General features: G+C 40.4%; 1 protein-coding gene across 4 annotated transcripts in view; it reads right to left on the bottom strand.

The window, feature by feature from the left end:
- Window positions 1-9,640: 9,640 nt before the first annotated feature.
- TMEM117 (transmembrane protein 117) overlaps window positions 9,641-27,380 on the bottom strand; it is a 435,999-nt gene continuing 418,259 nt past the window's right edge. Inside the window, exons 5-6 of one of the 4 annotated variants that reach the window (XM_003793550.1) lie at window positions 22,644-22,773; window positions 9,641-11,382 (exon numbers count right to left, since the gene is read on the bottom strand). In XM_003793550.1, coding sequence (XP_003793598.1) covers window positions 10,736-11,382; window positions 22,644-22,773 — 777 coding nt within the window. In that variant the 3' untranslated portion in view covers window positions 9,641-10,735. The remainder of the gene's footprint in view (window positions 11,383-22,643; window positions 22,774-27,380) is intronic. The other 3 variants (XM_012807484.1, XM_003793549.2, XM_012807485.2) reach the window with 3 other exon arrangements.

Raw genomic sequence — 27,380 nt, 5'->3', positions numbered from 1 at the left:
ACAGGGCACCTAAAGACTCCCAAGTCAAGCCAATAATTTTATTTAATTATTTTATTATATTGATAGAGTTTTGATATCCTTCCTTTGTTAGAGTGATTTTTAAAATATGCTATATCTAATGATACCATTTTGTGTTTAAAATCCTTTAATGGTTTCCCATCATTCTCAGAAGAAAATACAAAGGCCTGGACCTGGGCAATGAGGCTCAAGTATGGTGTGGGCCCTGCTCACCTCTCCCATCTCAACAGAACCTTTTATTTCTTTTAACATTTTAATTATAAATTGAAAAATTACAGTTGTATGTATTTATGAGGTACAAAGTGATGTGAATTATAAATACAATGTGGAATAATTAAATCAAGCTAATTAACATATCCATCACCTCAAATATTTATCATATATTCTGAGAGAGGCCTTAGATGTGTAGGAATGAGCCTAACAAAGGACTAGAGGGAAAGATAGACTTTAAAGACATGATCACATAAATAACCATTTAATTATAACCAGCATTAATACTACCTATTAATTATTCTGTCTTTTCTGTTTATGGAGGTAGCCTGTTACTGATGCTTTCCTGCCTCAGCAGAGCATTCTTCCTGGACATTATTTCAGTGCCTTTTTTGCATAGCAACATGCGTGTCTATCTGTGGATTTAACTGTTTGGTTACTGAGTGACTCCTAGCAGAACCCTGCAGGGGCCCACTGCAGTGGGGTGCTCTCATGAGCTAGCTCCTCCTCTCTGGGGGTAGGGTGGGCATTGAGGTGTTACTTTTCCCCATATGGTGTGTCTGGTGGGTAGGACTCAGATGCACCCCGGTCTCTTGTCTGCAGTCCAGTTCTGCTGGTCTCCTGCTCAGAAGCTGACATTCGAGTGGAAGCCAAGTAACTGGTTTGTTACAAGATGCAAACTGGTCAGTTCCCCAGCTCAGCCTGTCCTTGCACCAGTCCTTTGGCTGCTCCCATGGATGCTCCCTGTTCCAAACTGGCCAGATTTCTCTGGACCCATGACAGCACCTTGACAGCTTTGGATGCCTAACCTCACATCAGATCCCTTGGAAAAAGAGCTCTCTCTGCCTCTTTGGGCAGGCATTCCTTGACCCTTTCAAATGGATGGTCGCTGCAGGGAAATCAGGCCCCTGGCCCTGTCTCCTATTTTCCTTAATGTCCAGATTTATTACTTTGTTTTTGGGGCTTGGGTTTTAATACATATTCAAGTCCTTAGGTTTCAAAAAAGACAAGATAAAAGTGTGTTCTCTCTTTTAGAAAGGACAACAGGGAGTGGGGCTGGGGTGGGGTGGGGTGGAGTAGAGAAACAGCTTACAGTCACTGGCTCCAGATGAGAGGTGGCCCGGATACAATGACCAGGAGCAGAAAGAGGACATGAGACACATCTTCCCTCATGTTTTGCTCTCTCCCGCTGTTGTCACTCTGTGTGGGGCCCAGGCTGGCAAGACTGGTCTGGATAGACCCTCATGCTGAGACCCACACTATTGATTCACTGAGGGCTGTGTGCCAAGTTCTCTTCTAGCCCATACAAAACTAATCAAATTAATGGATGGGGCTGCTGGTTCTCATCAAGTGCCATTAAAATATAACTCTTTCATGAATAATTCCAAACATTGACTCAAAGCAATTGATTACAAGAACCACGCATTTCAAATGGGAGGAATAATTGATGTTTTCTACATGTAAATAAGCGTCTAAAGAATTCTGGGATACCAGTTGTAAGAGTACAGCTATAATCACAGTTCGTTTGAGTTTTAGAGCTTCTGATTTCTGTTTATTTTCCAGTCTTGGCTTTCAGACAATAATACGTAAAGGCCTGAAAACCTGTTCACCCTGTTCAATCCTGCCTCTGGACTCACTATTTTTTTTGGCTTGCAGTTCAGTGCTATGAACTATTGACAAAGTTTGGTAGACTGGAGAGAGTATATTTTCTTCCTTCTAGAAGACTGGCTTCTCAGGATACACAGTTGTCATAACTGCCTACTCAGTCAAGCACAGTCAACTCACCCATGCAAACACATAAGAAGTAATTGAATAGTCAGATGAGGATACAAGAACCTGTCTCAGAAATTAGACCAGCGGACTTCCAACCTCTCCCTGTGATGGGCTGATCTTTGTTTCAACTGTCTCTCATGCTTTGTCCTGGTTTGCCTTTTGGTACCTATCCTGAACTTCCCTTACTTCCTAAGAAGTTCTGTGCATATTTTTCTTACTCATCTGTGATACTCACTTTTAATTGGATTTTTAAAATTCACTATCATTAGGCCTCATTTCTCATTTCAAGTCTAAGAAATGACCCTGCCTCCTTTCTGACTGAAAGAATTTGACCAGCAGAGTTCATTCTCTTCTAACATCCATCATGAGGGGATCAGAGAATTTGGGAGTATTACATAAACGAGCCAATTCTAACTGCACTACTTCACTTAATATACAGTCGTCCTGATTCAAGTTTTATTGAGACAGAAACTATGATAAAACATAATCAATGTATAATTCCTTCTCCCTACCCAGACCATCATAGGCAAGATCAAAGAGTTAATAGCCTCATTGGAGGTATAAACTTGTGAACATATAGGAGAAGAAAGTTCTAGACACACTACAATAGCTGAAAGGTTATATAGGATCACAGTGAAGGGGTCGTTATTTTATGTTAGAAGGTAAAAAAGACTTAACAAAATATGACATAAGGTGATCCTCTAGGTCATGTTGAGAAAGGCAAAACTCTACCAAAGCAGAGTTGGGTGGTACAGGGATCCAACAGGATCCTGTCAGGAGTTCAACATGGCTGGATGACTAGAACTCACTGGACAGGGGAGAGAAAACAGGAGAAGCAGGCACAGTCTTGAGTGCCAGACAGAAATCTGACTTTTATTAGTGATCCCAGAATTGATGTTTGTAAGAGAGGCACCTATGAAACTTTAAAACTCAGCTCAACCCAGACTTACTAAACTGGAACTTCCAGGTTTGAGACATGGCTAGATGTGTTTTTTTTTAATGTTCCTCGGACCAGAAAGTCCCCAAATTTATTCCCTAAGCATTGTGGGAACAGTGCTGAACAGTCCTTCCTAGCATTGCTTGAAGTTAGGAAGAGCTTGTAACTGAGTTCCAGCCAATGGAATGCAAGCAGTGACGCATGCCACTTCCAGAACTGTTCCTGAAACTTCCCACAGGTTCTTTTGCTCTTTTCTCACCAGCCAGCTGGGTATACAGAACACTCCAAGACTTTCGATGGTCAAGGAGTCACTTGTTTGAATATGAATCCCTGAGTCACTGCAGGGAAGGCTGCCTAGTAAACACCCAGTTCTGTTGAATTATGAGTGAAAAACAGATCTTCATTGTCAAACCACTCCAGTTGTGTACAATTCTATTACAAACCATTGCTGGGCAATAAATGGTCCCTGAAAGAATGACATGGTATGATCAAATTTCTACTTTAGAAGGATGGTTCTGATAGAAATGTGGAGAATGGATAACACTGGGAAAGATGAGAGTTGGGAAGAGCAATTAAGATCAACTGCACTTATCCTAGGAGGAGATGATGAAATCTCTGCATCACAGTGCTGACAATGACAGAGAGTAGGACACTGGACCAATTGCAGACGACACAAAGTAAATAAAATCTATTCATTCTGGAGACCAGGTGGATACCTAAATGACAGAGCCTCTCAGTTTTCTAGCAAACTTGAAGCTTTAAATGTTGAACCTCAAATTCAAGTACATTATAATTTGTTTAAAGATAATTTTATAAAAAATATAAAGGTAATTTCATGGCCATCAAATCTGAATAGTAATTGTCAGAATGTTCTTTCCTGATTTGAGTTGATGTGGTTTTCCTGTTATCTTACATATTTTATTTCAGAAAAGAATAACTGTTTTTAATACAGATCTTTTCTAGTGTGGTTAGGTTGAAGTCAAGTGGACTATTCAGATTAAATGGTGTATTCAAGGAAAATAAGTTTATAAGATGAATGGAAAACTATGATACTGCTTTAAAACGTTATTCTATAAAGCACTGTGGCTTCCCTGAAGTGCTGCCTTAATTCCATGGCAGGAGCTCACCACTAAGGCTGAGCTCTTTTTAAAAGGCAAGGCTGGAGCAACACCCTGGTTCAGAAGTGGCTACTGCGACTGCTTCCAAACACAGCCGGGAAGATCCCTAGATGCACGGGCGCAGGTGTCTGTCCACGCTCTTTAGATGCTGGAGACACAAGCACTTTCTCTTCAGGATTTATGAAAGGCGATGGATTACTGACAAGATGAGAACATCCTGATAAGAGAAGCTGGTAAAGCAATCACAAAAGGAAGGAAATAATTTTAGAACTCTAGAGCCTAGGAATCCTCGAGGAATAAGTTTGACCCAGCGGCTCCAAAGGATTATAACCATTGATTTCAGACAATATAGCCACTTGCTTTAAACTAGGGAATCTGAACGTCAGTTAAAAGTGAAAAGGGATTACAGTGCAGCTTGTCAAGTTCAAAACAACAGAGACAGAAAATTGGGAGCACACGGCAGCATCAACTTGGAATAAGATGAGGGAGGAAAGAAAAAAGACGGGGGTGGGAGGACGGCGAAAAAAGACGGAGAAAGCTGGGTGCTGTAGGGGACTGAAGCTTGTACCTGTGTTATTCACATCTGCATGATGGCCACAGTCCGCTAAACGCCTTCCCATACAGTATGGTCTTATTTGGTCCTCTTCAAAACCCTGTGAAGTCTTCCCATTTGAGGGTTGAGAAAAAGGCTTGTCATGCTCAAGGTATCACATCTTGACACCTTGATGACTCTCCCTAACAAAATCAAATATTGTAACCTGGTTCTTTGTAGCCTCACATTAAAAGAAAAAAGAATAGCTTTGGATTTATAGACATTTTCTGAGGACAGTATGGAGAATTCTATCTACCCCACGCCCAGTCCCCTCTTTTATTAATACTTTACATTAGACTGTACATTTGTCACAATTAATAAATCACCACTGATGTGAAAACAAGTTTTAAAAATAATAAATTTTTACATGTTGCTTCAAAATATTGTTTCTAGAGCCCATATTCAAATCATGCTTCCTAGATCTGGCCACTAGCTAATCACTTCTAGTCTTGTCTGAATATTCATAACTACCTACTCTTCTCACATTTTCCTAGGGGTGTGTTCAAAACATGCAGCGTTCCAGGACCGGAAAGTGAAATTATAAAAAGAAACTGTTTCCGATGCTAGTTATTGTATTGGGAAAATCTGTGTTGTGGTTTTTGTAAATCAAAACACTTGGCAATGAACCGACTGCACCTGCCATTTAATTCAACCTTATCTGTTTCAATCTTATGCTTTAATTACACCCCGGCAGCTGGTAGAAATGAATATTTACCTTAGGTTCTTGAGAGATAAGACTTGCTGGAAGGAAGTCCCTTCTGGTTTTATTCCTGTTCCTCATGTTATCCTTACCAAATATCCTGTCTACAGAGATATTCTAGTTTTGTGGGATGTTAAGGAATGATCATAATGGAAAATTAGAAGACTTGGGAACCACATAAACGTGGATTCAAATCTTAACTCTTCATTTGGTGAGTGCTGTGGCTTCGATATTTGACCCCTCCAAACCTTTTGTGGAAACATGATCCCTAATGTTGGAGACGGGGCCTTATGGGAGGGGTTTGGTCATGTATGGTGAAAACAGAGTATAGTGAAATTAATTATGCTTACCTTCAACAGTTAATGTATTCTGTGGAATAATTTATTTCTGCATTGGAAATACTCAAAACGGGAGTACTGTTAATATGAGGATGGTATTATTATTGTTGTTATTTATTTATTTATTACAGTATTACACTGCATTATTATTACCACATACGATCCACTAAAGTATTGTTGTTATTACTATTCGGTATTATTTTTAGTATTGTACATTTATCATTCATCAGGGATCCTAGTACATTCAAATGGTAGTATTATTAATATGAGGATTACACAACAATCTGGATAGAGCGAAAACATTTATAAGGGCAAGGAGCATCTTTTAATTAGTTTTGTTACTGTAATTCTCAATTATAAATCATAGCAGTCCTTCTCAATAAGGTTAGTAAGTCCTTTAAAAGCCCAGCGGTTCAATTACTGGGCGTTAAAGAACTTAAGACCTTCGAAAAATCACATCAGAGGATAGAGGTAAGGAACACACCTGTGAAATATATTATGTGCGTTTTACATGCACTGAATTAAAAGAATTGATGCCTTATCCTAAATCAAAATACTGTCAATGGTATTTCATAGATACCAAATTTGTAATAATAGCTTTCAATTTTGTTTCTCACTAAAATTTTCCAGAATCCCTCTCTATTGCACGGTGCTTGTGAGATAGTCTATCTGTTTACAAGATGTCAGCTTTTATATGTTGGTGATAGACTTAGGAGCCAGCTCTGATCCGAAGCCCTTCTTCTATCAGGTCTTTCTGAATTAAGTGTTGACTTTTGTTTTTCTCTTCCCATGTTGCCCACTTCTCCCTCCCTGGCCTCTGCAATTTTTCTCACAGGTGCCATTTCTCCTCTCCCATGTCTCTCTCTGCTCTTTGGGGCAGACAGAGTAACTTTAACCCTGGAATGTTTAAGGAACCAACCAAGCCACCCACTTTTATGTATTATAATAACCTCCACTATGGTGAACATAGATTTTTTTTAACATCCCCTCAACTAACACATAAGAGTACCAGACTCAGGTTGATGTTCCTTTTACAGGACCCTTGATCCCCTACCTATAATGTTATAGCCTATTTATAGTAAAATCGCTGTTCTTATTTCTAAGATTTCATCATATAGCAACTCTACTTGTTCACCAATACCTGCTTCTCTCATTTCATTATAAATATCTACCTCTTTTTTCTAGTTAACTTCAACAAGAATGACTTGTAAATTTTAAGTACTACGCCTTAACTTCTCTAGTTGTCCCACGAGGATATAGCTCTAGTCCAGTCTAAGTGGTAGTAAGCCAAACACTGATGGGCTTGGTTCTCTTATATGTATGGGTTCCCATGAATTATAGCCCTAGGCACACAAATATGTCTAAATGTTTAAATAGGGATAAATGAGGAAAGTGCCTGTTTATTTGCTGCGGAACTAATTGAGTTGTTCTTGCTGACTAATAGATCAGAGTTGGGTTCCGAGAGACAAAGCAAAGGCCAATCAGGCCGAATAGAGTTGTGAGCCAGGTCACTGGCTCAGAGGGAACAGCCAATGGAAGCACCAATCCAGCTTATGGTTGCCTGACCAAGAGTTTAAATTTAGAATAGAGATCAGTATATTCTTAGGTATTTTATTTTCTTTATTGCTACTGTGAAAGGTACTGTGTCTTTGATTCCCAGTATGACTGTTAATTGGTGTATTTGAAAGCTACTGATTTGTGTACATTGATTTTGTAACCTGAGACGTTGCTGAATTTATTTATCAATTCGAGGAGTCTCTTAGTTGAATCTTTGGGATTTTCTGGTTATAAGGTTATATCATCAGCAAAGAGAAATAGTTTGATCTCTTCTTTCCTTACTCAGACCCCCTGGATTTACTTCTCTTGCCTAATTACTCTGCTGAAAGCTTCTAGCCCTATTCTGAAAAGCAAACAAACAACAAAAACAACAACAACAAAAAACACTACCACCATCAAGAAAATGGGGATCAGTTCAGCGTGTGGACAGATACACGATAAGCAAGTCAGGTTAGTGAGATCCTGGCTGAATGTCAGATCCAGTTGGCAACAAGAGCTTTCGGTTATAGGGACAGCCAAAAGTAATTTATTAGCATTGTATCTCTCATGCTTCATGCTGAAATTTTGTTGATGACCAAATAATGTAACAGAATTGCTTTTGGAACCCAGTGGTAAGACAGAATGTCATGACTCCCACCTTCAAATCCGAGTGTCTGCTGACTTCCTCCCACTGCACCGTCAGTCAGAATGTCAGCTTCTGGGTGCTACTTGTTCTGAAATCTGAGGCTATAAAAATAAAAGATGTTTCTGCCTGATTGACTCTTAGGGCAAATGGAGAAGAAATAATTCTTAACATTGTTAATGTTTCTCTTAGATGTACTAAAAAATAATGGTAACATGATGAGAGCAACCATGGGGAGCAATGGGGTAACTTACTATGGTTATGCAATACACATGGGCATGCGGGGAGGAGATTTATGTCTAAGTGTATATTATCAGCCATAAACTCATAGTGTTTACTTAATTTTCTATTTAAACTGCTAATGAAGTACTCTATAAATGTAGGATACTAAAATTGAGTCAAATTAGCACAAATTCTGCACTGCATGGAATAAAATATTGTAATTACTGAACAGTAGAAATATAATTATTTATAGTCCTTAATCATCACTATAATTAAGACATCACATTTGTTAAGCCTTCTTTAGAATGTGTTTAGTGATTTTTTAATCTTTTTTCTAACTCTTCGTTTTCTGAGTTTGTTACACTTTATTATTTTCTGTTAGTACTCCAAAAGGTTTGGTATTCAGAAAGCTCTGTAGAGCTCCTTGGGCAAGGATCCAAGACTAAACATGAATGGTTTTGATTTTCACTTTTATTTTATTTTATTTCACCATCTCTACTTGGTATAAATGCAATATCCTCAGGGGGTAGCAAAAGAAGAAACAGGATCCATGTGTTGATTAAAAAAGTCGATATCAGTATTTAAAATTGAACAGTAGAAGCCTTAGAAGGCTGAAATCTTATTTGACCATTACGATGTCATCCATCTCTGCAAGGTGGGGATTCCATTTGGGACTCAATTTATAGAAATTAAATATCTAGTAGTTAATAGTCAGTTTCTCTAGCTAATCCCTAAAAACACATATGTGTGGTGCCGTAGGTTTGTTATTTTTTCCTTATTTCTGTTAGTTCGAGTCTCTCATTAAAATATTTTCCCCTTAATACCACATGAAAATTTTCAATAATATTTTTATGAGGAATTCATACCAATAATAAATGTGTATTTTCTAGATCAGTGTTTTTTTCGTTCTATAAGACAATGACTTTCAGAACCAATAAAAAATATGGTGCCAGGTGGCATTATTTACTTGTCCCAGAGCTGAAAGCTGTCTGTCCTAGGGTTTGAACATTTAGTAATGACCACCATTGCAAAGGGATGAGAGGGTGAGGTTCTGTGGATAGTATGGTCAATGGTCACCACCGTGAGCCTGATCTCTGCGTTTTTTGTGTCAAAGATGTTTATGATTCTACTAGCAGAGCTATTAAAGGTAGAAGGAACAGCAGGGGCATGGTTCCAACTGCTTAGTAAACAATTGTAGAAAGATGTTTATTAAAGCTGGCTCTCAAGTGACAGATAAATGCATCGTTCTATTATGCATGCTATGCTGCAAGCTTAAAAGCAGATAGATCAAAACAAGAGAGATTTAAAAAATCATAAAGACAAAATGCAGCTCTGTCAGTATGTGACAGGAAAATAATTTTGCCTTAAAAGTGATCCCCCTCAACTCCCTCAAGAAACATAACCATAATTTATGGAATAAAATTAACAGCGAGTTGGTAGTGTTCTATTTTCCTTAACTTGCCTGGCAATCCAGCTTTAAAAACCCCATTTAAATGGACTCCTATTAAGCTAAGATGCAATTGAATGCCCTAAACAAAAAGTACAGTACATAATTACTAATGTAGAATTCTTATTTATTTATGTGCAACATTTAGTTCTTTAAAAAAAAAAAAAAAGGTACACACACGCACAAAAAACACTGAACAGATTTTTTCATGCACAGCCTTCCACCCTGACAAGGTTCTCCTGTGTGACCTTAGAGAAGTTCCCTTGTTCAGGGTTGGCACGTGTTTTTCAATTTTCACTGTCCAGAGCTGTATTTGCAGAAAGATGTACAAATATTGTAGATGGGGGGCTGTGCGACTCTCACATGATTAAACTTCAGTTCCTCGGTTGTCTGGGGTTTTGTGTAAATGCCAGTAAATTTGAGAGTTCACCCAACTGTGCCTCTTAACCTTTGTTCCCAAAGGTGAAGGGCAGGATTTTTAATCAAGTAGCAATTTATCCTTAATTAGGAAAACATAATTAGGTATTATCACCTAATTGCAATTACTAGCTAGAGAAAGTCACATTTCATGAGTAGTGACCTGTGTTGGGCTGGAGTTCTGCTATCACTGAATTTTGCATCTTTATTTGTGTTTGGCAGACAGCCAATAAATATTAAAAGGTAATCACCATGTTTTGCTGCAGTCCAGCTGTCAAAGTCACCAACTCTGCTGCTGAATAAGGAACGAGGAAATTCTGACTCACACCTTAGCTCTGGTTCCTGCTTAGACATCAAGTGTAAATGAAAATAATTGTATATCACAAAAACAACACAAACAAAAACACCTTGACCCAGGGTAAATAGGTGATAGAACTGTTCCACACTTCATGTCTGGTACAGTAAAAAGTTTAATGTCTCAAGGCACCACTATGGTTGAACATCAGATACATGGGTAATCAGCTTGTCTACTATGCTGTAAGTCAGTAAATAGTTTGTGCAACTGTGGAAAGCATCTCTAGGGGACTGGTAAGTATACAGTAGGCACGTGTATTATAATACAAATAGAAAACAATGAGTCCTAGAAAAAAGCATGTTGAGCACCGTGTGGCATCGTTTGTATCTCTTTACCTAACGCTACGTAAACCTTACATTTACAAAAGGAAAGACTAACTTTAAAGGTACACTCGGAGCTGCTTTTTGTGCTCTCTCCAAGGAAGTGGATCTAGTTCGTGGGGGGACAATTAGAAATCGCTGGGTCTTGCTCGGCTTCTGTTGTGCCCGTAGATTCACTCAAGTGTGAGCTCAGGTTTTCCGAGGTGAGGTGGGAAGACTTGTAGACGATCTCGTTGAAGTCGGACCTGATGCAGACCAGAGCAGGGTCATTCAGGGGATCCTCCACCGAGGCCTGCGTGTTCTCTCGGGTGATTCCCATGTCTTTGCTGTGTTCCGATGGGGATTTTCTCTGCATGCGGGTGTAAGTTTTGTCTTGATTCTCCATGCCTTGCTCATTTTTCAGAAACCGTCCAAAGAACCAGATGAAGAATCCAAACCACACAAAGGCTATCAGACTTGGGACAAAAGCCAGACACTTGATGTCGAGGCTAGCCCCTATGAACCTGCTGTGTAAGAACAGGTCCCCCTCAACATACGTCTTATTCGTCCGAGGGTTAGTGTGATTGGACCTCCATTCCCAGGAGAGTGTGGTTCTGTTCAAGTCCTTTAAACTTTCCGCGTCTTTCACTGTATATATCTTCTGTCCTGGGCCAATATACTGCCCATATTCATGAGGCTTATAGAATATCTGGTTCTTCCACATATTAAGATCCAAAATCAAGACAAGAAAGATAATTCCATAGTTAAACCATTTGCCTGCATCAAAAAAGAAATGCTGCATTAATCACAGGGCCATAAAATTGCAATAGGGTTTTCTACAATAAAATGAAGATAATGGCATAATAGAATAAACTGTTAATGTTTTAGACCTGTTAACAATTAAGGTTTTGAGAGTGCTATGCATCCATTAAGTGAATTGGAAAAGGAAATTTACTAAATGGATTCTAGGCATATGAAAACACAACTGCAAGTCCCCAAGCCAGTAATTTACAGTATTTATACTAACAAGATTAAACCTCCTTGTTTCGTATGCACCACAGCTATACCTAAATTTGGTTCCATGTAGGTTATTCTCTAGAACATTTCAATTAACGTTAAAAAAAATAAGTCTAATGAAATTCTAAGAAAAGTCCAATATATGATTGAACATCTTTTACAGTTTTATAATTATGTCTGGGCAAGAAATAAATCATTTTGCAATGCAAGCACAGCGGTATATCAATTGAATTCACATTGCTGTTGCAGGTGACCTGTTGATTAAACCATTAGTTGATGTGATTCAGATCAATAATCCTTGAGCATTCATTTCAAGACTTCAAAAACAAGTGCATCAAATTCTCATTGAACAGAATGCATTTATTGGACATATTAATTATAACCAAAGCTATTGAACTGGATGAGAAGACATGATTTGGAGAGATTGTAACCACTACGATTTCTTTGTAATATTTGAAATGTTATGTAAATAACACATTGTTTGGTGATATATCATCAAGCAATATCTTTTCATATGCAAATGAAAGGATGTGGAAAAACTTTCAAGGAATACTAGTTTCCATTATAATTTTTATTATAATTGATTGCCAGTTTTACAGTAGCATGTACATTATAGACATATAGTTACACCTAACTCATAGGTTCATTGTAACAAGTGAGGTGACTTACGTAACAGGTTCTGGAAGCTTAGTTATAATGATTTTATGTAGAATTCAAAATTATTTTCTGTTGTATTTGAAAATAACTGTGTTCAACGTTATCAGGTTATAGCTTCGTATGATTATGCATTTTGCGACACATAGTCTAACAGAATATATAGCTACATTAAAATATAAATGTGAGGAGGTTAGGAAAATATTTTATCCATTACATATGTTTACTTCCCCCATTAAATGTAAAGTTAAAGTGTTTTAATCCTGGCTTGAAAATTTACTAGCTGTGTAATCTTGGGCCGGTTGTTTAAATTTGCTAAAGCCCAGTTTCTTTACATGCAGAAAACAATAGCATTTATTAGTTCTTAGCATTTCACAAGATTATTAGGTGCTACGCCCAGTGCCTGGAACATGGTAGGGTCTCAGTAGTTATTATCATCCTCAAAGCCTTGCCCAACCCATGATAATTTCTTCATTTGCATGAGAAGGTGCAACTTGCTCTCTATGAAAAGAATTTATGTAAACTCTATGAAAGGAAATTATAACTCTGCCCATCCTGAAATCATTCAGCTATACAGACTTTATAATATTGTTAATCAAAGCTCCTATCTGAGTGATTTTTGTTTTTGCATACATCAACTAGAAAGTAACTCGGAACATTTGGAGTGTTGTTTCCAGATATGATTTATTTATAATATCTGGCCCAGTTAAATTCAAATCACCCCTTCGGTCTTCAAACCAAAGCAGGTTCATACTAAGAATAAAGCACACTGGACTCTTTGTGGGATACATTGTTAGATGCTGAAGACGTGTTTCTCTCTTCCAGAAAGGAATTCATCCTCTTGTTAGGAAAGCAGGACAGGAGACATTGACAGACAGACCATGATCAATGAGGCCACTATGTCAGAGGTGCCAAGTGAGTGACACAAACCATAAATGTTGAGAAGATGGTATAAAAACAAAGGTAATTTTCTACTGAAAAGATGTTGAAATAAGCAGCAATTTATGTAGTCCTTGAAGGAAAAGCAGTACAGAAAACAATCTGGAAAATTTTTTTTTTTTTTTTTTTTTTTCAGTCAATGCTTTTATCATGCTGCTGACATAACAACACACAGAAAAAAATGAGATGATGTTGAAGAGAGGATGAAGGAAGAGAAAAGGAAAAGAAAGGAGAATATTAGAGAGAAATAAAGGCCAGAAGGGGGTGAGAGAAAGGTAAAATGCAGAAGCTTAGCGGTTCCCATCCAGGATGAAAGAGGCACTCATTCACGGTTCCCAGGACGGAAAGCAGGTTGAAGGGGGCCTCGGATTCTTTGTGGTGGGAGCCACGTACTTGTTCTCCGGCTCTAAACTACATGGCTTCCAAGGCCAGACCAGATGACCGGGGCAGAGTCCTGAAGCCTGCACACCTGCCCCCACCTTGCTCACAGAGCTCCCTGTGGAAACCAGTACTTCTCTTTAGGTCTTTTGTTAATTAAGGTCATGAATGGAGCAGTCCCTCATGAAGGGCTCGCCGTGTCGAAGGTGACAGGGTATCAGAAACTGGAGACAGACACATCACAGAATCACACGGGACGGGGGAGAACACTCACAGAGCTTGGAGAAGAGTGCTCTGGGCAGAAAAAGGAGCTCAATGAGTGTTACAGAAAGAAAACCCCAGTGAAATGGCAGAACAGGAGTGGAAGTGAACGGACACAGGGGAGACCAAGGGAGGAGCCTGGAGGGCAGGGGCCGTCTCCTGTGCTGTGAAGGGATTTTTCTACCTGAGTGCTGGCTCAGCGCGACCACTAAACTAAGTATTCAGGCGGGGTGGAGGAGGAGGGAATCGAAACTGTGCTGCCTAGCTTCAGTCAGTGGGAGTCGCCCACCCTCCAACAGGACTTTGCCAGTGTGAGGGGGTGCCACAGGGATGACAGAAGCTCCAGGGTGGAAATCAGCAGGTGGCGGCCGCTTCCTAATGCTAAACCTAAATTACATGACCTTGGGTGACCTCCCGAACCTCCCTAGACCACAAGTATTTTATTTTCAAATTGAGGAAGGTGAACTAGATGGCTTCCCGGTCTGTGATCCTGCCCTCCTCCCTCAAATCCTTCTACATAGCTGTGTGCAGAATCCAGTTTTTCATTCTGTGAAATGGAGAATAATACCTGTGTAACTACCTCAGAGGATTATTTGTGAAGATCAAATGAAAGGTTCTATTTGAAAGTTCCCTGAAATATATTAAGTTTGCCAAAAATGTAGGACGTCATTATTTCTCCAATTCCTTTTCTCTGCTTCTTCAATCCAGATAACACGGGATTTGGATGCTACCCTAGAGGGAGGAGGGGCGTAGAGAGCCTCTAACAAAGATATATTCTAAAGGTGAGTAGTTTTCTCAATTTGGATAGAACAGCATAAATAACTGAATACCAATCGCAATGGGTAGATAACACGGGAACTGTTATCCCAGAGGACCCAAGGTTTAGCTTCCTGCAAATGCGCTTTATTTAACATGTTAAAAATCCTTTGCAATTGGCGGTTTGTCTATGGCTTGCAGTAGTATTGGCTGTGAGAACATATGTTTTATATTAATATATATGAATTTTGAGGCTAAAGATCATGGGATAAACATCCCTCACAGTTTGTCCCCTGTGAGGGTCGTATTTAATGAAGAATCCTTTTAACGTGAACTGTCCCAGGATTCTACAAATTCCCACAAAGGAAAAAGATAACATTTCCATTGTGGGGTGCGTGGGGGAGAGCATGGGGGAGAGGGTGGGGTAAGGCAGCCTGCTTGTTGATATCATATTTCCTTTTTTTTTGTTCCTGTGGATGCAGCAGTGTCTTTCCCTAACTCACTCAAAACATTGAGCTGCCAAAAATCTAGAAAAAATGGCTGTTCTTCCTACTTTTGTTGATTTGTTTTGGCCACCTGACGTGGCCTCTGGTTCATTTACCTGTTTGTACAGGGGAAATATGTCCATCTTTCTCTATCACCCACCCTCCCCTTTTCCCACATAGTAGTTTTGTTACCTCGGTAATGTATTCTCCACTTTAAAGATTTTTTTTTTTTTTGCCCTGTGAGTTGTGGCAAAGCAGAAGCCCACCTCAGACAGGGGAACCCAACCTCTGCGCTCTTGTCTATAAAGTGAGGGAGTTGAACTGTGTGATCCTTAACATTTCTGCCCAGCCCCAAAAGTCTCTCTGATCTGAGTCAGTGAAATAAACATTTCCGAACTGTCATGTTTTATGAGAGGCCAGGAAATCTTACCAGTCAGCAAATAAGATGAAATATACAATTTTCAGCAAGAAAAAGGGTTTCTTAAAAAAAACTGCACATGCTGAGAAACATTGTTTACCATGAAAAACAAATCCGAGTCTCTGAAATGACCCACATGGAAAGGATGCGAGACACAGAAAGAAAAGACTAGAAAGGCTCCTGTCGTCATTTCCCCAAGTGTGTTGTTGGGATTATCCAGTCGACAGTAACCGGAGGTCTGGCATCCGTCATTCATCATGTGGGGCCTTTGCATTCCCCTGTTGTTTCAACTACACAGCAGAATGTAGATCAGCAAGGAGGGAGGGTGACAGTCTATAGATTGTTTCCATTAATCTCCTTGTTGAAAAGCTCCCTGGCTCCTTTAATGAGAAATCGCCGCATGGTGTGGGTGGGATTACCCTTTCTTGTTTTTTGTGCCTTTAATGAATCTTACTGGTTGTCAAAAATGATATGATAATGGAAATGTTATCTTTTTCCTTTGTGGGAGTTTCTAGAATCCTGGAACAGCTAATTTGAAAAAGGATTCTTCATTAAATATTACCCTCACTTAATGTAGCAAGCAAATGACAACAATTTGGGGGAAAGTGTTATTTTTTCAAGTTAGAAAAGTACTATACCTATAAATATTTCACTATATCCTGAAACTTTCATGATCCAAATATGTAATTATTTCATTTTTAACCTTTTACTCATCAGGGTTGCCAGCTGCCTGTGGCTGAGCTGTGCTGTGGGTATCTCTGTACCAAGGAGGAGCCTTTCCTTGGCCAGACTTTGACCTCTGGTGCAGGTGTGTGAAACAGTCATATGACATAAAGTCATTTACATCATCTCAGCATGAAACCATGGCCCAGAAGAAGATGAATGTTGGAAAAATACAATTTTTTAAATTTTATTTGGAATTTTCTGTATCTGTCATTGTGGTCACATCCAATGTCCTCTCATACCTGACCTGAGCAGTGACAGCCCAGCTCACGGAGACAGCATCCCCTCATCTCCCTCCCTAGCTGATTCAGAGATATTTAGAAACCACGGTAAGTGTGTGGGTCACAAGGAGACCATTTAGCCAGTTGAAAACATTGACTTACTAATTATGAATTAGTGATAATTATTTAAGTCAGCAAAGTACCTTCTTAAGATTTCAAAGCAAGTTAACGCAGCTCCTCAAGCTGCCTCTCTTGTTATTGTTACCTCCTAAGTGGGAGACTGTTCCTTCATGAAACCACCTGATATGATGACTAAGAAGAGGACAAGCAGCTGTCCTGAGTCGAGAGACCATCAGACCGTGACCTTCCCAAGATTGGGAACTGGGTCCTGTTCATTTCTGTCTTCCCAAGATCCTAGCGTAGTTTTTAACACATGGTAACTCTGAACATGTCTGTTAACCAACTTGTAAACTCTGAGACAAGGTGCCCAGAAAAATAGCAAGTGAAGCTGTAGTGTTTCAAGTCACAAGCATGTGTCACTATTGTGGGATGAAATCCAGAATCCTGGAATAAAAATAAAACTGAGGATAACCTGAAAACTGGGGAAACTCAAGATAGTCGCATCTCAAAGATTATGATTAATTATATGTTTCAAATTTTTCCTCCAGCTGTCGAAAATAATTCCTGAAGGGCATGTGAGTTCTATTACAAAAATGCTCTTACATGAGTGAATGAAGACAGGACACCTCAGTGGGGGTAGAGCAGAAGCTCAGGGCCACCAAACACTGACAGGCTACGGCAGAGAAACTGTGGGCCTGAAGAAGAGTGTTGGACAAAGAAAATTACTGTGTCCTCTAGGAGAAAACATCGTTAATGCTTAGAAATATAGAAATACACTGAAAATGGAAATTACTTCATGGGAGGCTTGGAAACGTTCTCAACTGAGATAGTAGCAAGAGGTCTTTGTGCACTTTAGATGAATTCATGATCCCGTGGACAGGACGCATCCTATTTCCCTATAACAAGTCCCTTGCAAATTTAGTCAGACAGAATATTCTGCTAGATGGACCAGAGGCTAGGCCCCTACCCAGCACTCCTCGGGATCTGATTGACACAGGAGAGGTCTTTTAAAATAAACAAAAACCAAAAAAATAATCTCAGGCATTCATTTGCCAGAAATCGCACACCTATGAAACTAAAATGAAGGGTTTTATTCATTCTTTCCTTGCAATTACAAAGCACCTGTGCCCTTGCAGTATTCAGGAAACTGAAATGGAACGCAGACAGACACCGGCTTGTTTACGTCCATATTTTCCATTTTTTGCCGAAAGGGTTCCCCTGGGCATCTCAGTGCCACCAGCGGACTTCTCTTCTCCAGGCTGCACAGGCCTTCCTTCTGGCCTTTTGCCCAACCCCCTCCTAATTTACTCAGATGATGGCCACCAATGGGGCACTTCCTTTGTCTGGCTGGGATGACAGATGCCAGAGCCTCCTTCGAGATCGGCATTAATAGGGCTCGGAGGAGCTTCCCAGACTGAATTGAGAGGCCATTCCTCTCTCGCCTCCAGAGACTCCATGCATCAAATTTTGAATCCATCTCTTCACTCACCTCATAGGTAAAAGGGAAGAGGGCAGAGGAGATAATTACACGGTTGCTTTAAGCGTTTACTTTTAGGAGAGGAACAATGGACTTGGACTAAAAGGACTGATGTGACTTAATCACTGACTGTTTATCCCTTTTGTTACCTAAATCAAAATTCCAAGAAAAAAAGATATATATTTTAAAACACCCTTGGACAGAGCTGATTTATTTTTATAAGCTGTAACCCAGCTTATAAAATGAAAGCTCATACAGACTGCAGCTAACCATCTGTCAAGGGGGATCCAGATGAGCTAAACAGATGCAACAATTCAAGCTATTTCTGAAACTCATAAATAAAACTGCTTGGCATCAGGATTAAAAAATACTCAAATTCTAAATGCTTTTAAAATGCCAATGGGAACTCGTCAGTGTCACATAACCCTCTTTGCACAGAGCATTTCACTGGGAGAGGGAGTTTTTCATTCTTCTTCTCCTTCTGGAGGGCTCAGGACAGGGGCTAACAGCAGAGAACTGGGAAGAGGACTCTCCCTCAGGCTGCCCAGTGAGAAGCAGCATAAACTCTGGCCCGATGAACGGAAAAACTTTCAGTGAAAAATAGCGAAAGCTTATCAAATGCTTGCTACGTGGCAGGCAGTGTTGAAGTGGCTTGTTCGTATCAATTAATTCTCCTAACGACCTGTGGGGTCAATACCACTGCTATTTCCATTTCCTAGATGAGAAACTGAGCCTTTGAGAAGTTAAGGAACTCGATGAGGCCACACCACCCACAAGCAGCAGAGCTAGAGTCCCTGCACCGAGCCTGTATGTTCCATTGCTTCTGTCTGCACTGAGTATTTTTTTTTTTTTTAGATCAAAGTGATATGCTGGTTTGGGGCCAGGGTGGAGCCACTCTGGCTCTAGAGACCATGTCCAGATTCTTCTAGTGAAGGATAAACAAGGCAAAGAAAGCAACAGAGGGAGCTGTCTGTCTTCATAAAAAAAGAAGCAAAGGGCAGCGCCTGTGGTCCAAAGGTATAGCGCGCCAGCCCCATATGCGGGAGGTGGCGGGTTCAAACCCAGCCTGGCGAAAAACTGCAAAAAAAAAAAAAGAAGAAGAAGTAGAGCTTGCAGGAGCTGATCAACAAGTTAGTATCTGCAGTTCTTCTGGAAATTTGTAGGCTACCAACTCCTGAGAGCATTCAACAGTGCAACATGAAATGCAGTGTTTTTGAAATTTTACCTAGGTTTCCCCAGAAACAATTTTCTGACGTGTCAGACAACAGCTCCCTCTTTTGCTGGGGTTCTGCAGAGTCCCTCCTGTTCCTGGCTCCAGCTTCCTCTGTGGTCACCTGGACCCGCACCTTTCCCCAGTGACAGGCACTTCATGGGCACAGAAGGCACTGTGCAGTCTCACGGTCTATGTGGCACTGCCTCTGTGGGTCTCAGCTCCGAGGGTTACAGTCTTTGAAGGATCTGCCATCACCTTTCTCACCCGGGCCTCCCTCCCACTGACCTTGCATTCTGCCCCTTGGCTTTGATTTTACCAGTTGCATGTGAGAGTAATTAAAGCTGAGATGAGAGGAATTCTGATTGTAGAGACTATTTCTCAGCAGCAGTATTTTTAAGGCGTGGTCCTCTGGCTGTCGGCACAGGTTATCACTTGCCACAGTGGTTCCTTGCCCTGCCTCCCACCTCGGGCATCAGATTCTGAGTGTGTGGCTGATGGAGGTGACGGTTTAATAAGCCCTCCAGGTGATTCCAATACACAGTAACATTTACACCCATGGGCGGATCTACAGGGTTTTATGCTTTATAACCCAAGTGATGACATCTGCTTATCAAGGAAAACTTTGACGTCATCACAAAAAGAAAAATGAAGGAGAATTTTGAGAAACTGATCAGCAAGTCGGAGTTCTGGGTTCTCATGAAAGTTTATAGGCTGCTAACTGCTGAGAAGATTAAAGTGCCATATGAAGCACAGTATTTTGGGATTTTTACTCAGGTTTCCCCAGAAATAACTGGCTGACAAATAAAGAGTATAAAGCCCTTCACAGGAGATCAGCTGCTACTTCGCAGTGGCCTCAGCAACCTCTTCAGCTAATTACCAGAACAGAGCGAGTAAAAGAAACCAAACACAAGGAGCGGGGGAAGAGGGGGGGACACGACGACATTCATACAGCGTTGGCCTCCCAACCTGCAGGCATTTCCCAGCAATTCTTTCCATGGATCTGTGGCTGCACCCGAACAAACTGTATTTACTGAAAATGGGATTTAATCTGTTGATGGTGGAGCCCTTCACCCCCAAACCCTCACCTACTCTATTGTATTTTGAATTTTAAACTCCAGCATCCTCCTTAAAGGATTCAGGAGGCGCAGGTTCCCAATATTCTGATTTCAGGGACATAGTCTGACCTGGTTTGTGACCTCTCAATCTGAAAGGAGCTGCACCCAATCACCAACATCACCCAGGGAGCTTTTCCAAAGTCCCATTGCTTGGTCCTTGCCCAGGTCTCCTGGGTCAGAATCATTAGCGAAAGGGTCCAACAATCTGTATTTTTGTAAAGTTCCCTGATGAATTGGCAGTCAGCACAGTTTGGCAAACTCCGCATCAAAGCCTTAATTACAGTATATCCCACCTTTTGGCAAACCTTATTATTAATGCACAGTCTCCATTACAAAAGCTTGACTAGTCTTTCTTCCTTTTATATATTTGGAAAATATTATTTGTTGGGAGAAGGACTTCCATTCAGATGGAAGTCAGGTGCCTGCTTCTCTCTAAATCCACAGGAGGCTTTACCTCAATGTCAACAACACTGAAGCTTAAGGACCCTGCGCACAGGGCTCCCTTCCAAGGCACTGGCTATACTTTCTTGATGTAATTTCACATTTTTCTTCTTAAATAGAGAGTTCCAAGTCGTGTAAGCTTTGGGCACCACAAGCCTTGAATCTACAAATCTACACCATCTATAAATGACGGCGTATCTGACGAGACCATCCAGAGCAGCCCTAAATTAAATTTTTGAACAGCTCAATTTTCTTTTCCTAACCAACAGATTCTCTAATTCTTTCTCTTTTTAAAAATCTGATGTTCTACATTTAAGAAGTGTATTTTTTACAGACACTCTGATAGCCAAAGACAATATTAGTGCAATGATGGCCTGAGACAAGAGCTGGTAGCAGAACAGATGGTCTAAGCAAAGGCCCACCACAGGGACAGGGCGGTGCCATGTGTGTGATAGCTGCTTTAGAAGTCCAAGAGGGTCGCATGCTACTGAGATTAAGTGGGGACTCGGAAACCACACTATGTGACCTGAACTCAAATTGACTGATTTACCCGGTGAATTTAATACACGGGCCTCATTCATTTTGAATAGGAGAAGTAACCTGCTGCATCTTCCCTATTCATGAGCTCATTCTCCAATTTAGGAAGGTCGCCTCATGACCAAAGCAGAGAACAGCCTCCCTGCTGGGAAGGAAAGTTTTTTCACTGTCCTCAGATGTTAATGTTTTCGGTGTTCAGGCTATTTTTATTTGGCGGCACAGACGGTAGTGTAAGCACAGATTTCTTCAGCGGTTTTTATTATAGCAGGTGTGGGGATCCTAGGCCATTGTCCTTAAAACAGACACACATTCATTACCTGAGCCTGCACAGCTTTGGAACTAATGCCATCCTTTATCTGTGATCATTCGGTTGTCTGCTTCTTGTTATAAAAAGAAAAAGGAATAAAACCTAACTCCAGGAAGCCTTTTTTTGAGATGAAAATGACTGAGATGTCATGAAAGACTATTATAATAAATCAAATTTTTGTCATTTCCAAAGGAACTATCAGAAAGCAAAATAATCTGGGGATCTACAAGAGAACCACTTGAGACAAACCTGAGCTCTGCCACAGAGGAAGGGGTGAGGAAATCAATGAGAAGAGGCCTCCCTCCCTAGAGGTGCATGTTCTGGCTGCAGCTCTAGGGTACCCCTGTTTTGATCTCAGCTACAAATGAAGAACAGATGCAGAAAGAGGATTAATGTTGAAAATATATACGGAGCTGTGTGTTGTCAAAAAGAAAGCCACCGAATGAACAGGATCAGGGTAGAGAGGTAGACGAGGATGGCAGAGTAACTGTCCACACCAGAGAGCTGCCTTCTCCTTTGATAATCCTATTCCAGAACACTAATACATCAAGTGGCTGCCTGACCCAGGACTATGCTACATACCTTCCTTGACTCTATCTAATTAGTAGGGTCACCTCCTAGTTATCACCAGTGGAACATGAGGGGAGGTGACAGATATCTTTTCCAGGCCACGGAGGTTATGAAACAGGTAAATCTTCTTAATTATTGTCTCCATTCTTTTTATTCTCATTTGCCTGCTGGAAGTTACACTGAAATTGTCAAAGCTACCAGTAGCTTTGGCCTCGGTCCCAAAACTTTGGTACAGCATTTCCAACCAACCTGGAACCACCTTGTACTGTTAAGGTGATGAGAAATACAATTACACATACGCCTCGCGAATTTTCTCGTTTGCTTTTTTATTTTTTACAATGGCTAGCATTACCCTAATATATGGAGATAATTGAACTATGTTCAGAGTCTGAACTATGTAACGTACCTGTTATATGGATATGATATTCTTCTTTGAAGATCTTCTGGAAGAAAGGAATCTTGAACTGCATGTGAGGAGTGTGCAACCCGGGGAGATTTACATCCACATCGCCCATGAAATGTGGGAATTCCCAGTCCTGTCAGAGAAAAATCAAATACAAACATATTTGTGATTTGTTTTGTTCCTAAGCAGCAAAACACCAAAAAATGACTTTTTATGAGCACTTATTTTAAAATCATTTAAATGCAGCCAGCTGTTGGATGTATCCGTTTCATCCTGTGATGGTTATTTTATGTACATCAGGTAGCAATATGCATTTGAAATCGAAATTAAGTCATAACTTACAGCCTCAGATTTTCTTTTTAATGTGGTAATAAGAAACCAATACAGAATTGATTTGCATCTACCCATGTTTATCTCTTCCATTCTGGAGAACTGCACTTTTACATTTTTATAGGAAGGAAGGAATCCATATTTAATAAATATGGGGTAAATGGGTAGTATCTTGTTTTGTTAATTAAAAAATATATGAACCTTATGGTGGCATGTTTTGTGTAAGAAGACAAAGTAAGAAGGATAGGATCCACTTAACCAAGTTCTTGAAGTCATATCAAGGAGCTTTTATTAATCATCTCTGCTAGCAACTACCCCAATGTAAAAATGCCAGCCTCCTGTCCTGCTCTCTTGCAATTTGGGGTTAATTTGAGCCAAATGCAGGAAGACCTGACATAGTAGCATGAGAGATCACAAGTGAAGGAATGCTCAGCTGGGCCTTAGTATTTCCTCGTTGCCAAGGCAAAATTCGGCAGGACAACCCCCCTAGAAGGAAGGGAAATAGATGCAAATGAGGTGTCCCACCTGCTCTTGGGTTTTAGGCAGAGGCATCAAATTAAGGGTCCTAACTAGCATGTAAAGGAAGAATACATTACATTTGAAGAAACATGAGAAATAGATCCATAGGCATTAATATATACATTTTCACTCTGAAGAGCTAAATAATCACCAGTACTATGTCTAGTCAATATTTTTAAAGAAATAGGAATTTGAAAAGTCACAAATAAAATATTAATTTTTAATCCATTATCTCAATGTCAGAAAGTTACATTTATCCAAAACTTTTGTACATGAAGCTGATGTACGTGAGGTAGTAAAACAGCGCCTGGACTTTTTCGGGGTTCCTCACTCCTCTCCCTGCAGAGAATTCCGGCTAAGGGAGAAAGGGTACTCAGGAAAGGAAAATACGTAAGTGACAGTAACCAGAAAAGCTCTCAGTGTTTATCAGCTTCCTAATCTATGGATCATTTCAGGCTGCTAATAAGAAATAAATATACAAGAAGAAAAATGGAATGATGCGGTATCATCCTTTCCTGAGGGTGTTAATCTTTTGCTGATCTCATTTCCTCCTGTCTTGCAGATATCAATAGTAAATCGACTTCTAATGTGGGAAGTTCATAAAACCCAAAGCACTCAAGCTGAACAAATTTGGAACATTTTGATCCAAATTATTAGAAAATGGATTGGTAATAACACCTGTAAACTATTGTTGAAGTTAGCATGGATTTGCTTTTTTTTTTCACTAATGCCATCTTTGTTCTTTAGAAGACTCTTGCAAAGAGATGTAACATTGAATTTAGTCTCTTGCTAAATTATAACTGATGAAAAATTATCATTGGCAAAATAAAGAATGGATACACTGAACATCTTTCACCTGTCCTGAATAAATCACACAAAGCATTATCAATAGAGCAATTCTCTCAGTATTTCTTAGTTTAAGGAAGAAATTATTTCTTGGTAGTAACTGAGCCAGTATACTTAGAATTGGCTTCTTTTCAGATACTTTTTGAAAGATTCCAGTTAGCTTTTTCTTCCATGAAACTAAAGTTTTCTATTGGGTATGAAATTGGTTTTAGTTTGAAAGCAATCCCTAGAGATTTCTTATATACTGTGATCAAAATCTCATTCACCAGAAAACGGTTCCTCGATTATTTCCCACCTATACTTGGAGATTGAAAAATGAGTTAAGGAAATCAGGAGTAAAGGAAAGAGGGAGAAAGGAAAACCTTGGTCTTCATCTGGGATATGACTTTCTTTTACTTTACTTTTTTGTGAAAGAAAGAAAACTGATGCTGGTGGGGTGGTGAAATGTGAGAGCAGTGGCTGGTGCCATGTAGGAAATTTTTAAAAAGAAGATGAATGAAAGATGACGTCTTGTTTATTAAGTCTCTCAGATCCATGTCTTCCATTTTCTTTTCACTATCACAGTGGTTTTTTTGTTCAAAACTCTCTTGTGTCACTCTGTGTGACCGTGCACGGCCACGGCCTTGCTCCCACGGATAACTGAGAACATGCGGTATTTGCCTTCCTGTTCTGTGTTACTTAGGAGAATTGTCCCCAGTTCCCTCAAAGTTGCTGCAAAAGCTGTGATTTCACTCTTTATTAACAGCTGAGCAGAACTCCATGATATATAAAGCGACCACAGAAAGATACACAAATAAAAGCAGATGCCCAAGGTGTGGTTGGGAGAGGGGTAGTGAGAGGAGCAAGACAATGTACCCCTGTTTCTACGATTTTGATTTTTTAGTTTCTGAATACAGAAGCACACGCCGAGATCTTGTAGGTTTGATTCCAGACCAGCACCATAAAGCAGGTCACACACGCACACATACAACAAACACAGATTCTTTTACTTAAGTTCCTAACTCCCTGCCTCTGTTCTCTGTCTCCACTACTCTGATTTTTGCACTTCAAATCCTACTCCACATATCACTTCAGACTCATTATTCTTGAGTCAGTGTGCATCTGGCCTAACTTGAAGGCGAGTGGAAGAGTAATAATAATCAATGCTGCCATTTGGGACATCTGGGGCTCATCTAATGCAAAATGAACATCTGAGGCTGGCAAGACCTCAAGTAGTTATTGAAAGGAAGTAGAAAGAGGAGGGGGAGGGCGTTTCTCTTGGTGTCGGTCTCTTCCTCTATAAATTAGTAGTAAATACATCAAGCTCACAGGCTTCTTGGGAGGATGAGCTAATACCTGGACAGCAATTAGCACACTGCTCGAGGCAGAGGGAGAGTGGACAAGATTGGATTATTTCCCATCCTGAGTTGTTCCTGAGATTAGGAAGTCGGCGAAAGATAAGTCTGTTTCCAAGTGGGTTACACATCAGTTGCTTTAAGAGCCAGGTGGAAAATGAAGACCATCTTCTCCTTCCTGCCTTCATCTGTCCCACAGCACAGGCCCCTGAAGCCTCTGGATGGGCTTTGGTCAGAGCTGAGTCCCCCCAGAGGGCTTCCCGGAGCAGGGCTGTAGGGATAGGCACCTTCCTCAGAGCCGTGGAGCAGTGTCCTCATGAGGAAGCCAGAACGGATGCCTCCTGGTGGGACACACTGTGGCGATCTCCAGAAATAACTGTGGGGGACTTTAATAGTGCCAGGGTGACACTGCTACTATGCAGGTAGGAGCATGAGCCAGCATGGGTGCACGCAGAGGCTGAGGGAAGTGTGCACATCTGGGTCAGAAATGACAGAGCTCTTGCAGCATTCGGGGCTTATCCTTGGCTCTGTGTGTGTGTATACACACACACACACACACACTGAAAAATCCTGAAAGCTTTCCCCCAGCTTTATTAAGGTATAATTGACAAATAAAAATGATATAAAAGTTACAATGTGATGTCTTGATACACATTATAAAATGATTGCTACAACCAAGCTAAGTAATACATCCATTTATAGATGAGAACATTTGCTTCTGAGAAGCCACTTGTCTAAGTGGTGTAGGTGCCGCCCAGTAAAGCCCAGGTTTTGTCTGCTTCCGAAGGACACAAACATTCTGCTGAGCTCTATTGTCGCTACCCATGAAACGCGATGCTACTTCCTGTGTTTGGTTCAGAACCGCACTTACTTTCACTGCTCTCTCTGTTCTAATAGGTGGCAGTCATCACCAAAGCCAGTTCCAGGCCAGGCTGTAAACTACTATTTTCCCCCCTGGAGGGCTGTTTCATTTGATTCACCCAACCCTCACGTGAACAGGAAAACCAACTTTAACACTTTCTCCACAAAACAACTGCCTCGGACATAGTGATCTTCTAATCAACTCCGACGAGTAAGGAGACGGATAGCAAACCCTGAGATCGCCTGGCGCTAACTCTGGCCGGGGGCCAATCCTAGACACAGGTGGTATGCAAGTATTATGAGAGTCCCAGACGACTTTCCTCTGCAAAACATAAAATGTATCTTCTGAACACAGATAAAAAACTGTTGAATGAAGGGAATGATGAGGCAAGGTATGTTCAGCCATAAAGCCCGAGTAGAATGGCTGACCCTGGACTTGCATCCTGTGAAACGTTCCTTTATTTCGTTATTACTAACACTGAAATGTTATCTGTGTTTAGTAATTCAAAGCTTTTGTATGTTCTCTGCTATTAAATCTAACAGTAACTGCAGAGCTCTATCAGATGTGTGGCTCAGTGATGTGAGTTATTCAGAAACACGGTATTACACTATTCCAGCTCACCTCCCTTCGTGAACTCACTTCCTGAGACTGAGCATATCACCAACTTTGCGTTTGCTTCTGATACGAGAAACAGTTAATTTTCATTCACATGGGTGCATTTCCTATGTGAAAATGAACGGGTAGTATCATGACATATATTTAATGTTATTTCTCACATACATGGTTTATTTCTGCTCACAGCAATTGCTGATCCCTCCTATTCATGGGCCACACTGGGACAGAATTTCA

This window comes from Otolemur garnettii, unplaced genomic scaffold (genome assembly GCF_000181295.1).
Source record: "Otolemur garnettii isolate 467f Iridium unplaced genomic scaffold, OtoGar3 scaffold00070, whole genome shotgun sequence".
Taxonomy (NCBI): Eukaryota; Metazoa; Chordata; class Mammalia; order Primates; family Galagidae; genus Otolemur; species Otolemur garnettii.
This window is presented reverse-complemented; position numbering and strand designations above follow the sequence as displayed.